This window comes from Anolis carolinensis, unplaced genomic scaffold, assembly GCF_035594765.1.
Source record: "Anolis carolinensis isolate JA03-04 unplaced genomic scaffold, rAnoCar3.1.pri scaffold_11, whole genome shotgun sequence".
Taxonomy (NCBI): domain Eukaryota; kingdom Metazoa; phylum Chordata; class Lepidosauria; order Squamata; family Dactyloidae; genus Anolis; species Anolis carolinensis.
The window spans coordinates 13772216-13789239 of NW_026943822.1; the positions used below are offsets into that span (position 1 = coordinate 13772216).

At 43.7% G+C, this 17024-nt stretch overlaps 1 protein-coding gene across 2 annotated transcripts; it reads left to right on the forward strand.

The window, feature by feature from the left end:
- The first annotated feature begins 468 nt into the window (after positions 1–468).
- tlnrd1 (talin rod domain containing 1) lies at positions 469–12035 on the forward strand. 2 transcript variants are annotated; one of them, XM_062963058.1, is made up of 2 exons: positions 469–834; positions 6556–12035. In XM_062963058.1, exon 2 carries the CDS (start codon positions 6947–6949, stop codon positions 8003–8005), a length of 1059 nt encoding a protein of 352 aa, XP_062819128.1. In that variant the 5' UTR covers positions 469–834; positions 6556–6946; the 3' UTR covers positions 8006–12035. The 2 variants fall into 2 exon arrangements, with proteins under 2 accessions (XP_062819128.1, XP_062819127.1); XM_062963057.1 differs by having other exon boundaries at positions 6561–12035.
- Positions 12036–17024: the final 4989 nt, after the last annotated feature.

Genomic DNA, 17024 nt, shown 5'->3' on the forward strand with positions numbered 1-17024 from the left:
GGCTTTGATTGTGTCCTTCAGAATGACATTCCATTGAAATATTAGGAAAAAATTCTTGATGGGAAGCACTGTTCAGCAATGGAATATGCGGCCTTGGCGTTTGGTGGCGGCTCCTCCCCTCATGGCCATCTTTCAGGAGGGCTTTGATTGTGTCCTTCAGTATGACATGCCATTGAAACATTAGGAAGAACTTCTCAATGGTAGGAATTATTCAGCAATGGAATATGCGGCTTCTGAAGGCTGTTCATGCAGGGGTTGCATGGCCATCTGTCGGGAGGGCTTTGATTGTGTCCTTCAGTATGACATTCCATTGAAATATTAGGAAAAAATTCTTGATGGGAAGCACTGTTCATCAATGGAGTATGCGGCCTTGGCGTTTGGTGGAGGCTCCTCCCCTCTGGAGGCGGCATGGCCATCTGTCGGGAGGGCTTGGGTGGTGGAGGCGGGAGGAGGGCGGGGCGGGGAAGGGAGGGAGGGAGGAGGGGGGAAGCCAGGCAGGCGCTCGGCCTCCGGGGCCCGCCCTTCCCGGCCATGCAGGAGCAGAAGCGGCCACTGCCGCCAGCCAGCGCCTGGGCCGAGCAAGGCAACGGGAGAGCCTTCCTTTGCGAAGGAATAAAGGAAGGAATAAAGTTCAGGGAGAGAGAAAGAGAAGAAGGGGACGCCGGAGGAGCCTAATCGGGGCACAAGGGCCGCTTTTCCCTTCCCCTCCCTTCCTCCTCCTCTTTCTCTCCTCCCGAGGAGCCCGCCTTTTCCGGGGCCCTGATCCCTAAGAAGGAAGGAAGGAAGGAAGGAAGCGAGGAAGAGAAGGTATTGGGACCAACCTACCACCCGGAGGTGAGTGGCGTCCACACTTTGGGGGCGATCCCGGTACAGACAAGCCATACAAGGCGGACCACACCCTCCTCCTCCTTCCCCTCTTCGGTTGGGCTTCTGCAGAAAAGGCCCCGCAGAGAAAGAGAAAAAGAAAGGAAGGAAGGAAAGGAGAGATGCTTGGCCGCCTCTGGAGCTTGGAAGGCGAGGGATTGCTAATCTATACGTGCATGCACATCTCTATCTATACACACACACATAGAGATTGGATCTGATTTGAAAAGTTTCTCTAACTCAGCATTGCAAAGCTAGATTGTCTATAGCTCTCTCATATATCATTGCTGAGCTATGAATAGAGTGTATATAGATAGATAGATTGTATCTGTAGTTCAACTCTATAGATAGATAGAGCTAGATTGTATCTGTAGTTCAACAATATATATATATACTAGCTGTGCCCGGCCACACGTTGCTGTGGCAAAGTATGGTGGTATGGGAAATAAAGTATTGAGAAATTGGTGGTAGTTAAGGTAAAGATAATCCAGTGCAAAGCAGATAATATAAGATTACAAATGGGTTGTATAGCTGTGTGGAAGGGCCTTGAGTCTACACTGCCATATAATCCAGTGCAAATTAGATAATCTGTGGAAGAGGCCTAAATGAGGCCTAAATCTGCCTGTCCCCTGGGCTGAGTTGGTTGCTAGGAGACCAAATGGGCAGAGATTAGCCCTCTAACTGGCAGCAATTGGATAAAAGCAATTATTCCTTTCCCTTTAATTAGGACTTTATTTTTCTTTTCTTTTGGTTGTATCAACCTAGAGGCATGGATGATGGGTTGTGTTGTCAAATTTCGAGGTTGGGGGGCCTGTAGTTTTGTTGTTTTGCCGGTCGCCTTGATGCCATCACTCATTTATATATATAGATATATGTATGTATGTATATAAATACATTATAGACAGATTAATATAGAACTAGATTGTATCCGCAGTTAATAATAAATAATAATAAAACTTTATTTATACCCCGCCACCATCTCCTCAACGGGGACTCGGGGCGGCTTACATGGGGCCATGCCCAGAGCAAACAATATAACAAGTATAAATACAACATAACATAGAGCAATTAAACAATACAATCTATATATATAAAAGAGTGATGGCATCACGGCGATTCACAAAACATCAAAAGTACAGGCCCCCCAACCTCAAAATTTGACAACACAACCCATCATCCACGCCTCAAGGTTGATACAACAAAAAGAAAAGAAAAATAAAGTCCTAATTAGAGGGAGAGCAATAATTTTTTTTATCCAATTGCTGCCAGTTTAGAGGGCTAATCTCTGCCCACTTGGTTGCCTAGCAACCAAGGGACAGCCAGGTTTCAGTTAGGGGACAGGCAGATTTAGGCCTCACTTAGGCTTCTTCCACAGATTATCTAATTTGCACTGGATTATATGGCAGTGTAGACTCAAGGCCCTTCCACACAGCTATATAACCCATTTATAATCTTATATTATCTGCTTTGCACTGGATTATCTTGACTCCGCACTACCATATAATCCACTTCAGTGTGCATTTTATACAGCTGTGAAGAAGGGGCCTCAGATAATCCAGTTCTGAGCAGATAATATAAGATGAGAAATATACAGTAGAGTCTCACTTATCCAACGTAAACAGGCCGGCAGGATAAGTGAATATGTTGGATAATAAGAAGGGATTCAGGAAAAGCCTATTAAACATCAAATTAGGTAATCGTTATACAAATTAAGCACCAAAACATCATATTATACAACAAATTTGACAGAAAAAGTAGTTCCATGCGCAGTAGTGCTATGTAGTATTTACAGTAGAGTCTCACTTATCCAACACTCGCTTATCCAATGTTCTGGATTATCCAATGCATTTTTGTAGTCAATGTTTTCAATATATCGTGATATTTTGGTGCTAAATTCATAAATACAGTAATTACTACATAGCATTACTGTGTATTGAACTACTTTTTCTGCCAAATTTGTTGTCTAACATGATATTTTGGTGCTTCATTTGTAAAATCATAACCTAATTTGATGTTTAATAGGCTTTTTCTCAATGCCTCCTTATTATCCAACATATTTGCTTATTCAATATTCTGCCGGCCCGTTTATGTTGGATGAGTACTGTACTCTACTGTACTGTATTTACAAATTTACCACTAAAATATCACAATTAATTTAAAACACTGACTACAAAAACATTGATTATGAAAAGGCAGACTGCGTTGGATAATCCAGATCATTGTATAAGCGAATGTTGGATAAGTGAGATTCTTCTTTAATATGAAATAATTACTGGGATAGAATAATGCAGAACAATATAATCTCTAAAACCAGGACAGTAAATAAACAGGGGAATTCCACACAGGAAACAATCAGGGCCAGCTAACACCTCCCAACAAAGTATTCCCATCATCAAAGTCTGGCAAATCCTGTTTTCTCAGGGCCACAGACAGTAGAAGCACATAAAATATCGCAAACAACACCACTCTGAAAACAAGGGTATTCCAGACAGGAAACAATCAGGGCCAGCTAACACCTCCCAACAAAGTATTCCCATCATCAAAGTCTGGCAAATCCTGTTTTCTCAGGCCACAGACAGTAGAAGCACATAAAATATTGCAAACAACACCACTCTGAAAACAAGGGAATTCCAGACAGGAAACAATCAGGGCCAGCTAACACCTCCCAACAAAAAATTCACTCAGGGAGGAAACAGCCAGGCTTTAAAGCTGCAAGGCCATTACATCCTAATCATTTTTCCTAATTGCAGCATTCATACTTGCCTCCAACAAACAAAAAAAACCAATCAGAAATATTGTATATTCACAACCTTTAGGAAATAATATCCCCTGATGGCGCAGCGTGTTAAAGTGCTGAGCTGCTGAACTTCTGGACCGAAAGGCCACAGGTTTGAATTGGGGGAGCGGAGAGAGCCCCCACTGTTAGCCCCAGCTTCTGCCAACCCAGAACTTCAAAAACATGCAAATGTGAGTGCATCAATAGGTACTGCTCCGGCGGGAAGGGAACGCCGCTCCATGCAGTCATCCCACATGACCTTGGAGGAGTCTACGGACAACGCCGGCTCTTCGGCTTAGAAATGGAGATGAGCACCAACCTCCAGAGTCATTGGACACGACTGGACTTAATGTCTGGGGAAAACCTTTACCCTTGACCTTAACTACCACCAATTCCTCAATACTTTATTTCCCATACCACCAGACTTCGCCACAGCAACGCGTGGCCGGGCACAGCTAGTAAGTAATAATATCCAATATACACTACAACACAAATCAAAGAAACAGTAAAAACAGGGCCGGCCGCATGAGTACAAAGATAAAAACTCGGGTGAGAAAGATAAAGGGAATGGAGACCACGGGGAGCAGGGACAGTTCAATGTATGCATATAAATACGGTATATAGAGAGCAATATAGATCTAGTTTGTATCCGTAGCTCTCTTACATAGTGTTGAGCTATGACTAGAGCATATATAGGTAGATTGATAGAGCTAGATTGTATCTGTAGTTCAACTATATGTATGTATATAAATAGATTGATATAGAACTAGATTGTATCTGCAGTTCAGCTATATATATGAATGTATGCATATACAGTAGAGTCTCACTTATCCAAGACTCGCTTATCCAAGATTATCCAATGCATTTTGTAGTCAATGTTTTCAATATATCGTGATATTTTGGTGCTAAATTTGTAAATACAGTAATTACAACATAACATTACCGCGTATAGAACTAGATTGAATCTCTGGCTCTCAGGGGTGTGTGTGTATTGTTGAACTAGAGATACAATGTGTATGGATAGATAGACAGGGAGCTAGATTGTCTCTAGCTCAACAATAGATATAGAGAGAGAGCAGGCATGATTTTAAAAGGTTTTTCTAACTTAGTGTTGCAGTGCTAGATTATATCTATAGCTCAATATATGTATTGTTGAACTACAGATACACTGATGCTATAGATAGTGTTCGATTGTATATAGCCCAACTATCTTTCTATCTATATACACATACACACATACATGTGTGTGTATAAGTATACAAATATATATGTGTGTGTATATATATCTATATATATATAAAAGGGTAATGAAATTTCAGCCTAGGACAAAACAACAAAACTACACATCCCAGAAACACTAAACTTGGCAGCACAACCCCTCATCCATGCCTCTACGTTCATACAACAAAAAGAAAAGAAAAATAAAGTCCTAATTAGAGGGAGAGGAATAATTGTTTTTGTCCTTGCTTGTGCATTGATGTGTCAGGTTCTGTTAATTGAGTCAGAAATGTTCAATGTGTTATCGAAGGCTTTTGTGGCCGGAATCATGGGTTGCTGTGAGCTTTCTGGGCTGTATGGTCATGTTTCAGAAGCAAGCTCTCCTAACAGTCTCTCTAGCAGCCAGACTTTGAAGCTGCAAAGCTTTTTAATGCTAACCAAGGTAGCCAACTGCAACAGTCATACTTACCTCAAGCAGACGAGAGTTCTTTCTCCCACCCTGAACATTATTCCACAGATATATAAACCTCACTTGCCTAGTTTCCAAGAGACATCACAACCTCTGAAGATGCCTGTCACAGATGTGGGCTAAACCTCAGGAGAGAGTGCTTCTGGAACATGACCACACAGCCAGGAAAACTCACAACAACCCAATGAGTCAGAAACTTTTATCACTACCAATATATTATTATTATTATTATTATTATTATTATTATTATTATTATTATTATTATTATTATTATTTTATGACACAGCAAACAAGATAGATATGCTGGATTTCATATCACAAAATCACAAGTTGAACACTTCCCAAGTGTCTAGGACTGTGTGATGTATTTTCAGATGATGCGCGCAGATCCCAGCAGGGTGGCCTTTTGCAGTTGGCAGATCGTAATTTTGTCAATATCTATTGTTTCCAAATGCTGGCTGAGATCTTTTGGCATGGCACCCAGTGTGCCGATCACCACCGGGACCACCTGCACTGGTTTCTGCCAGAGTCTTTGAACAGTCACAGAAGCGGCAGAAATATACAATGCCAGAAAACCGCACAATTATTATTATTATTATTATTATTATTATTATTTTATTATGACACAGCAAACAAGATAGATATGCTGGATTTCATATCACAAAATCACAAGTCGAACACTTCCCAAGTGTCTAGGACTGTTTCAGGTTCAGAGCTGTAATAGCATTTCATAACTGTGCGGTTTTCTGGCATTGTATATTTCTGCCACTTCTGTGACTGTTCAGTTGAGTTTTGATGATTCCGTAGCCCACTTGTCGATGGATGTCCAGAATTATTATTATTATTTTATTTTATTTTATTATGACACAGCAAACAAGATAGACATGCTGGACTTCACATCACAAAATCGCAAGTTGAACACTTCCCAAGCGTCTAGGACTGTGTGATGTATTTTCGGATGATGCGTGCAGATCCCAGCAGGGTGGCCTTTTGCAGTTGGCAGATCGTAATTTTGTCAATGTCTATTGTTTCCAAATGCCGGCTGAGATCTTTTGGCACGGCACCCAGTGTGCCGATCACCACCGGGACCACCTGCACTGGTTTCTGCCAGAGTCATTATTATTATTATTATTATTATTATTATTATTATTATTATTATTATTATTATTGCTACTACTCCTGCAAGGGCTAAATAATAATTTTGGTTTCTTTTTCATGTTTCTCCAAGTGAAGATCCATCCACTCAAGGCAAAGAAGAAAGGAATTAGATCATGTTGTTGAGGCATCAAGGGGGGATTTGGTGTTTCCATGTGGCAGAAACGACTCACACCGATGCGCCGGGAATTCAGCATCTTGGATGAAGAAGCCTAGCTTGTGGCAGTGGATAACTAAGGTGCCACCTTGCTTGATTTGTCTGGGATTGCCCTTCTGCCGGCTCCTTTCTCGGTATCGTAGTCTTCCAAGCCTTTAATTTTAACTCGGGGACATTAATGGAATGATGGTGCGGAAAAGGCAGAGAGGTCTTGCCGGGCTCAGCAGGGACTCCTTGGGAGGCAACCGGAGGGGGAGCGGTGGTGGAAGCGGGGTCCCACGAGGCATGTTCCTGCTCCCCAGGCACTATGGCTAGCAGTGGCTCTGGCAAGTCTACCAGCGAGGTATCAGCTCCCAGTGGCAGCGCGTTGCAGAGGAAGAAGCTGACGTCCATCTGTGACCACTGCAAGGTCAAGATGCAACTGGTGGCCGATTTGCTCCTCTTGTCCAGCGAGAGCCGGCCGGTCAACACAGAGAGCCTGTCTGTATTTGGGGAGTCCTTTGAGAAATGCCGGGACACCATCATCGCCCGGACGAAGGGCCTCTCGATCCTGACCCACGATGTCCAGAGCCACCTGAACATGGGCCGCTTCACCGAAGTGGGGGAGATCCTAACAGAGATTGCCGATTTGGTGGTCTCCTTGACCGAGTGCTCGGCCCACGCCGCTTACTTGGCAGCCATAGAGACGCCAGGTGCCCAGCCGGCTCTGCCTGGGCTGGTGGACCGCTACAAAGTGACCAGGTGCAAGCACGAGGTGGAGCATGCATGCAGCGTCTTGAAGACCACCCCCTTGGCAGACCTGAGCCCGCAGCTACTGCTGGAGGTTTCTCAGAACATGTCCAAGAACTTGAAGTTCCTGACGGACTCCTGTGTCGCGGCCAGCGAGAAATCCAAGGATAGGTTCGCCAAGGAGCAGTTCAAGCTCAGCGTCAAGTGCATGAGCACCAGCGCTTCGGCCCTCTTGGCCTGCGTCAAGGAGGTCAAGACTTCGCCCAGTGAGTTGACCCGCAGTCGGTGCGTCCTGTTTAGCGGGCCCTTGGTGCAGTCGGTCTGTGCCCTCGTCGGCTTCGCCACCGAGCCTCCGTTCTTGGGCAAAGCGGCCGCCATCAATCCGGAGGGCAAAGTGGTGCAGACGGCCATTTTGGGAGGCGCCATGAGCGTAGTCTCTGCGTGCGTCCTTCTCACTCAATGCCTCAGGGATATCGCCCAACATACCGAGAGTGGCTCCAAGGTGACCGAATGCAGGGAACGGTTGAGGAACTCGGCTTGCGCCGTCTCCGATGGCTGCAACCTGCTATCTCAGGCACTCCGAGAAAGATCGTCGCCTCGGACTTTACCGCCGGCAAACTCCAATTCTGTGAATTAAACTTTTTGTCCATTTAGGCCCCTTCTACACTGTTATATAATCCACATGGTCTGCTTTGGACTGCATTATATGTGTCTGCACTGCCATATAATCCAGCCCAAAGCAGATGACCTGGATTTTATATGTCAAAGGGCCCTTAGAAAGCATGGTCACTGCTTAACAGAAATGTAACTAGATCCCCTCCCTGGCCCTCTGTTTTGTGTATACCAAAGAAGTTGTGCATATGAGCCCAGTCCTTTGAATGCAAGGATTATTATTATTGTCATCATCATTGTTTACTATTATTTGGCATGATGAGGTAGCAAAGCTCCAGTTTTTCATCAAATAGTTGATTTTTGGGTGGTGGGAGGGGGGAAAGTCAGGAAGATATTGAGCAAATTCAAGAGCCAAAGTAGGCAAGAGAGAAGCTTGTAGGAAGACGAGATGAGAGCTCTATGATTCCCAGGGATTCGGTGGGTAAATCCACTTTTGGGACTGTAACAGAAGTTTATCAAGTTACTGCAGCCATTGGCCATGCTGTTGAGGGATTTTTAGTCCCAGCTACTAGACATGTCCGAAAAATCATTTTGAATCGTATATCGGAATTATTTCGGATTGTTCTCGCTTTTTGATACGCATTCCGAGACATTGTCTCACAGCGCAACCAGCAATGTAATTCGAACCATTGTCGGCCCATTCTCTAATTGTCTCTTAATGTTTCGTTAATTTTTTCCCCCCAATTTTTTTTAATATATTTTTTAATTTTTTTTTAATTTTTTTTGTTTCTGCAACCTACCTAGAATGGGAGCTTAGCGCAGCCTAACATGGCTGCCGCTCCCAGGCCAATCAGAAGCTTCCACGACGGACGCAAAGGGGGGGGCTAGGGTTGATGAGGATAACTCAAGAAATGAGGGCGGGAGAGCCCTGTAAAAGACCCCCCACCCCGGGTTCCTTTTTTGGGGGGGGCGATTGCGCATGCGCGTCCGCCATTTTAGAAACATTTAGAATCATTACAAATTTTTGGAAATATCCGAAATTTTTGGATGAAAAAATCGAAAATACTTTCTATATCGAAGCGCCAGCGCCCCCTACTTTAGAAACGAGAATTAAAACATTTTTTTCATTGATCGGACATGCCTACCAGCTACAGTAGTACCATTGAATCAATTGTTAAAATGATGAATCAATAGTTCGGGGTGGATAACTGTGGAAGGCTAAGGGGAGCACATTAGTTCCCCAGAAGCACTGGGGGTCAAACTCACATTGTTTTTGCCCCCCCCCCCCCCCAGGCTCAGCAGCAGTCTTTGGAGCATTCTCACTATATATTTGGTGCTTCCTGGGCCTTTGGAGGACAAAAATATATGTTTCTGAAACATTTTGCAAATGATTTGGCCCTTGGAGGTTCAAAGGGGGGTGGGCTCTCAACGTGGTGGAAATATTCTCCACGTTTCAGAGCGTTTTTGATTTCCTCATTTTTTTGATCTCTTAGGGGGTTTTATGTGGCCCAAATGCCACACTTAGTCAACTTCTTACATAGATGAAACCCACTGATATGAGCGTAATAGGGACAAAATTATAGGATCTAGGCTTCTGAGTTTGAGTTCATAATATTCTGCTCCTTCCTTTAGACTATGTGGGTCAAAGTTATGGCCCATGGGCCGAATCCAGCTCGCCATGTCATTTTATGTGGCCTTGTTCTGTTTAGTCAGGAGAATGGGGTCTGAATTTAGAGAACAAGGCTTGTGGGTGTGATCAGGGTCGTAGCCAGAAAATTTTTTTGAGGGGAGGGTTGAAAATTTGGGGGGGGGGGTTGAACCCCTACCCCCCCCCCCTCCCCCCGGCTACAGGACTGTCAATATTTGCTTGAGATAGTGCTTGCAGTTCTGGAGGGACTCTTAATTTTTTGTGTCTCATAGACTTAGCATGGGGATTTGGTTAACCAGTTAAAATTCATGAGTAAACCAGGTTTTTTTTTTAACCTGAAAAATTTCGCCGTGTGATGCATGACTTTAAAATGTCCCCAACCTCAGAGCTACATGTGCTGTTGGTTTGCAATCTCCATTATCCCCAGTCTGCATGATGGATCATCAAAAGTAATGGGAGTTGTCTTTTAATAACAGCCGGGGTCCCAAACTGGGTAAAAACTAAAAAGCACCTACCACTATGTAATAAAATTATAGTTAGCCCTCTGTGTCCTTGAATTTTCCCTTCATAGATTCAATGGCCCTTTGGAGGCAACCATAAGCCTGATGTGGCCCTCAATAAAAATGAGTTTGACACTCCTGTTTTACATTCTATGTAGAGCAGTGGTTCCCAACCTGTGGTCTCTGGACCACCAGTGGTCCCCAAAAACTAAAATATGGTCCACGGCCTCACTGTTACTACACCATTTCAAAGAGAGCGACTGGTCTCGTGAAACCCTCTTATATTGTCGAGGCAATTGGGATGTTGGGAGGGGAGAGACTGACTACCCATGAAAGGGGTAGCAACAAGCCTCCTGACTGCTGCTTCTCCTCCTCATCCCTCCCCCTGAGCACGTAGCGCCTGGAAGCGTGGGGCGCCTTGGTGTCTTTGTTTTTAGGCCTGTTCCTGGGGTTATTTGGGGGGCTGATTCAGAAAATTGCATTGGATAGACCACATCAGCTCTAGATTATTAAATATGGTTTTCTGTGGGCGAGCAGATGGCGACTACCGGATGGCATCTATATATATATAAAAGGGTAATGAAATTTCGGCCTAGGACAAAACAACAAAACTACACATCCCAGAAACACTAAACTTGGCAGCGCAACCCCTCATCCATGCCTCTACGTTCATACAACAAAAAGAAAACAAAAATAAAATCCTAATTAGAGGGAGAGGAATAATTGTTTTTATCTAATTGCTGCCAGTTAGAAGGCTAAGCTTCGCCCACTTGGTCTCCTAGCAACCCACTCAGCCCAGGGGACAGGCAGAGTTAGGCCTCACTTAGGCCTCTTCTACACTGCCTATAAAATACAGATTATCTGATTTTAACTGGATTATATGGCAGTGTAGACTCAAGGCTCTTCCACGCAGCTATATAACCCATTTATAATGGACTTAATGTTAGGGGAAAACCTTTACCCTTGACCTTAACTACCACCAATTCCTCAATACTTTATTTCCCATACCACCAGACTTCGCCACAGCAACGCGTGGCCAGGCACAGCTAGTATGTTCTGTATGAGAAACTAGAATTGATGTGGTCTATCCAATGCAATTTTCTGAATAACCAAACTGAATCTAAAGTTGACCAAAAACTGAATCATAATTCTTTTGGTACTAACGTTGGAGGCTGGTCCCTGGTCAAAAAAAGGTTGGGAACCACTGATGTAGAGTTTGATGGGCTTCTAGAGAAGAAAAGTCCCATCGTGTCGAAATGTAGCTATCTTTCTTACTGCTGACGGGACTCAGAAAGCTAGTAAATTTGTTTTGAGGCTAGCAACTTTGGCAGCCTGATTTGTAAACCTAATTAAATAACCTTATATAGCTGTGGCCTACAAATAAGCAATTTAGTCCAGTTTTACAAACAAAACAACAGTTTAAAGGTCTTTATAAATGAGGGTGAGGGATGCCTTAATTGCACTGGTTGCGGTTGAACACTTATGAGTGAGGTATTTTTTCTAATTTTTTTTTTCTTTTAGTCTTCCAGAATATCCCTTCTAAATTTTACTGTTAACTTGTGCAGGAAGAAATAAAAAGTTACCTCAATTTTCCTATAGCCTGAAAGAAGCACCAATTTAATGATGGATGTAGCTTCCTTTTTTTGTTTGTGGTTTTGTCTGGTTTCTTTTGAATCAAGTCTTAGCTTAGAAGTGCCGTGTGAAAAGGAGTGAAGGTTGGATCTGATTTCCGAACGAAGGGAAAAGCTACTGTGAGCGTGTTTCGAACGGGGCGGGTGATATTACACTATTAACAGGAACGTGATTTGGGTTTTTCTTATTATTATTATTTGTTTTGGTGTCAGTTTGTTTTTAATCTTGCATGTACTGGAGTATTTATTTCATCTATTAAAATATTGTTTCTCAGATCTCTTTCTCTGAATTTCTTCATATCTAAGTAAGAGCACCCACTCTTTGGAAATATATACCTTCCTTCACAGGGAATGAGTGGCACAAAAGGAGGTATAGTTTATGACACCCTGTTTTGAGTGTTTTGAGTGAACAGAACTACTTGTAAGGTGAATAAGTGGAGTAGTGAGTTGTGTTCTTCCTCAAAGAATTAAGTCTCCATGAGCCTTGATAATTTGGCCATCCCAAGTAGCTGCTGATACTTGCATATTGGGTCATGCCAGCTCCAGGGATTTAATGATAATGAAATTGAGAAAGTTATTGAAATTTTTAATTTCCTGTATCATAGGATGCTAAAATGAGAGAATTCCCAGAAGGCCACTGAGCCCTCATTTCTCACTTATCTGTTCCCTCTTCAGATAATCTGAGAGGCGGTTTTCTGGCCCACCTTGCTTTTTCTAGGCCACAAGTATTGCAAAGACAAAAGGTGATTTTTGCAAAGACACTTTGATTCCTCACTCGGAGGCCATTCAGACTGCAGTTGGCAAAAAGGGTGTCCTAACAGCAGGGAGCAGTGCCCAAGTTTTAATTTCGTTTTGCTCAATTTGTCTATTTGCTTTGGGCCCCTCACTGACCAGCAACCCAATACTGTAGAAGTTGTTTAGCAGTACAGCCATTTTTAGCATAAGTCCTTCCACTGCATTGGGAGCCACTGAACATGACTAAAGGAGGGACTTGGGCAGAAGATTCCTCCATTCCTGGCTGTGGGCGGAAATGGCTACCAAGGATGCCTAGTAGGTGGGCATTCCCAAAATGTTCCTTAGCTCAGTGGGTGGATATAAAAGGTAGAATGTTGAGGAAGACCGATCTTCTTGTTTTCCATAAATGGAGGTCTGCGTTGGAGGTCTCCTGAATTAGAGGTTTCCCGCTTTGGAGGTTTCCTGCATTGGAGGTGGAGGTCTCCTGCATGAGAGGTCTCATGAATTGGAGATCTCCTGCATTGGAGGTCTCCCGCGTTGGAAGTCTCCCGCGTTGGAGATCTCCTATGTTGGAGGTCTCCTGCTTTGGAGGTTTCCTGCATTAGAGGTGGAGGTCTCCTGCATGAGAGGTCTCATGAATTGGAGATCTCCCGCTTTGGAAGTTGAAGATCTGCATTTGAGGTCTCCTATGTTGGAGGTCTCCTGCATTTGAGGTCTCCTGCGTTAGAGGTCTCCTGCATTTGAGGACTTCTATGTTGGAGGTCTCCTGCGTTGGAGATCTCCTGCATTTGTGGTCTTCTATGTTGGAGGTCTCCTGCGTTGGAGGTCTTCTATGTTGGAGGTCTCCCACATTGGAGATCTCCTGCATTTGAGATCTTCTATGTTGGAGGTCTCCCACGTTGGAGATCTCCTGCATTTGAGATCTTCTATGTTGGAGGTCTCCCGCATTGGAGGTCTCCCGTGTTGGAGATCTCCTGCATTTGAGATCTTCTATGTTGGAGGTCTCCTGCGTTGGAGGTCTCCTGCGTTGGAGGTCTCCTGCATTTGTGGTCTTCTATGTTGGAGGTCTCCTGCGTTGGAGGTCTCCTGCGTTGGAGGTCTTCTATGTTGGAGGTCTCCCGCATTGGAGATCTCCTGCATTTGAGATCTTCTATGTTGGAGGTCTCCCACGTTGGAGATCTCCTGCATTTGAGATCTTCTATGTTGGAGGTCTCCCGCATTGGAGGTCTCCCGTGTTGGAGATCTCCTGCATTTGAGATCTTCTATGTTGGAGGTCTCCCGCGTTGGAGATCTCCTGCATTGGAGATCTCCCACATTTTAGATCTTCTATGTTGGAGGTCTCCCGCGTTGGAGGTCTCCCGTGTTGGAGGTCTCCCGCGTTGGAGGTCTCCCGCGTTGGAGATCTCCTGCATTTGAGATCTTCTATGTTGGAGGTCTCCCGCATTGGAGGTCTCCTGCAGCTAACACCCAGAACGATGTTTTTTGAAATTGACAGCTGTTGATGCTAAGCTTCCAAAACCACACATTCATTTTGCCAGAGCCTGTCTGCCTGTTTAGCAAGCCTTGCAAATGCTGATTTATTTTCAGTAAATCTTTGGATTTTATACCTATTTTATATTTATCTATAATCATAACTCTTTGAGGGGTGAATTTCCCTTCCGAGGGACAGATTTCTCTCTCCCATATTTATGATGGTCTTAGACGAAGGCTGAGAAGGCTGAAGCTCTCTCTGCCTGTCCTTTGGCCCAATTCTATCACTGGTGGGGTTCAAGGGCCACTTTGTAGATGAACTGTGAATCCCAGCAATTCCCAAATGTCATAGTCATTTCCCCCAAACTCCATCAGTGTTCACATTTGGGCACATTGAGTATTTGTGCCAAGTTTGGTCGAGATCCATCATTGTTTGAGTCCTCAGTGCTCTCTGGATGTAGGTGAACTCAAGGTCAATGCCCACCAAACCCTTCCAATATTTTCTGTTGGTCATGGGAGTTCTGTGTGCCAAGTTTGGTTCAATGCCATCGTTGCTGGATTTCAGAATGTTCTGTGATTGTAGGTGAACTATAAATCCCAGCAACTACAACTCCCAAATCAACCACCAGTAGTCAAATTTGGACATAGTGGGTATTTGTACCAAACTTGGTCCAGTGAATAAAAACATCCTGCATATCAGATATTGACATTACGATTCATGACAGTTATGAAGGAGCAATAAAAATAATGTTATGGTTGGGGGGTCACCACGACATAAGGAACAGTATTCAGAGGTCACGGCATTAGGAAGGTTGAGAATCACTGTCCTCAATAAAATGAAGAGGAGGCCTTTGAAAAATGCTGCCTCTCACTCCAAGTTGCAAAGGGCTTTTTCCTAGAAGTCGGAGTCTTTGTGGGCCGGTCAGACCACACCCTTCCTCTTCCCGCTAATTTCCTGCTGAAGTCATGGTTTGAAGTTTTCTAAAGCCATTCCTTATCCTCCCCCTTTGCCCCACGTGCTCACAACAAGGGTCCGTGAGTCAAGTTTTCTTTTTCAATGCATGAAAGTCAGCCTTCAGACTATACCAGGGGTCCCCAAACTTTTTAAACAGGGGGCCAGTCCACGGTCCCTCAGACCGTTGGAGAGCTGGACTAGAGTTTTTTAAAAAAACTATGAACAAATTGCTATGCACTCTGCACATGCCTCATTTTGTATTAAAAAAATAACAAAACGGGAACAAATACAGCCTTGATGTTAATAATAATAATAACAACATTAACAAAGAGGGTTGGAAGAGAGCCCTTGGGCCACTGAGTCCAGCCCCCTTCTGCCTTTGTGCACCCAAAGGACAAGCAAAGCAACCCTGACAGATGGCCTCCCAGCCTCAATGTTAATAATAATAATAATAATAATAATAATAATAATAATAATAATAATAATAATAATAATAAAGAGGGTTGGAAGAGAGCCCTTGGGCTATTGAGTCCAGCCCCCTTCTGCCTTTGTGCACCCAAAGCACAAGCAAAGCACCCCTGACAGATGGCCACCCAGACTCAATGATAATAATAATAATAATAATAATAAAAATAAAGAGGGTTGAAAGAGGCCTTATGTCCATTGAATCCAACCCCCTTCTGCCTTTGTGCACCAAAAGCACAAGCAAAGCGCCCCTGACAGATGGCCACCCAGCCTCAATTTTAATAATAATAATAATAATAATAATAATAATAATAATAATAAAAAGAGGGTTGGAAGAGAGCCCTTGGGCTATTGAGTCCAGCCCCCTTCTGCCTTTGTGCACAAAAGCACAAGCAAAGCACCCCTGACAGATGGCCACCCAGCCTCAATTTTAATAATAATAATAATAATAATAATAATAATAATAATAATAATAATAGTGGTTGTAAGAGAAGAAGAGACCCCTTGGGCCATTTAGCCCAACCCCCTTGTGCTGTGGGGGCCGGATAAATGGCTTCAATGGGCCGCATCCGGCCCCCGGGCCTTAGTTTGGGGACCCCTGGACAATACTTACTAAATGGGAAGAGTCTTTGCCATTCTCATTTCCCTATGCTTCTTTCATCAGTGCAGCTTTTAGAGATAATTCTTCTTGTGCAGCTATTGCTAAGGTGTATTATTCACGCAAACATAGGCTAGATCTACATTGCCATGTAAAACAGTTTCAGAATGCAAATTGGCTGAACTGAAATGAATTATAGGAGCCTACACTGCTATATAATGCACTTCAATGCATTCTGGAAATGGATTATACAAGTGTAGATCCAGCAGGAACGCCCGGTGGTGCCGCAGGTTAAACCGCTGAGCTGCTGAGCTTGCTGACCAAAAGGTCGGTGGTTTGAATCCGGGGAATGGAGTGAGCTCCTTCTGTTAGCCCCAGCTCCTGCCAACCTAGCAGTTCGAAAACATGCAAGCGTGAGTAGATCAATAGGTACCGCTCCGGTGGGAAGGTAACAGCAGTCCATGCAGTCATGCTGGCTACATGATCTTGGAGGTGTCTATGGACAACGCCGGCTCTTCGGCTTAGAAATGGAGATGAGCACCAACAACTGGACTCAACCTTGTAGTCCAAAACACCTGGAGGGCCGAAATTTGCCCATGCCTGTTTTAGATTGATTGTACTTTTCCTGCATGGCAGAATGAGGTTGGACTGGATTGCCTTTGGGGGTCTCTTAAAACTCTATGATTCTATGCAATAATATAATCTAGTTTCTAAAACATTGGAAATACAGGTATGACTTCCTGAAATTGGACAGTAGGGAGACTCGAAAAAACCTTTTCTGGGTTTTGATTTAGTGTTTATTTATTTTTTTATTTCTTCTATGTCCGAATGTCAGAGAATTTCATTCACCAAACCCTGCTATATAGGATCAGAGGAACAGTAATCAACAGTCTGCATGATGCATTCATAAAGACTGATCTAACATTGCACTTCACAACAATAAACATGAATACAAAGCATATTAATATCAGGATCATCTTTAGACCATATGATAACGTTTCTCAGTAACGTTTCTTTAAGATATCAGAAAGTATGCCCTAGG

What these genes read in the sequence shown, in the direction of transcription:
- tlnrd1 (XM_062963058.1), top strand. Translation starts at nt 6,947, where the DNA reads ATGGCTAGCAGTGGCTCTGGCAAGTCTACCAGCGAGGTATCAGCTCCC.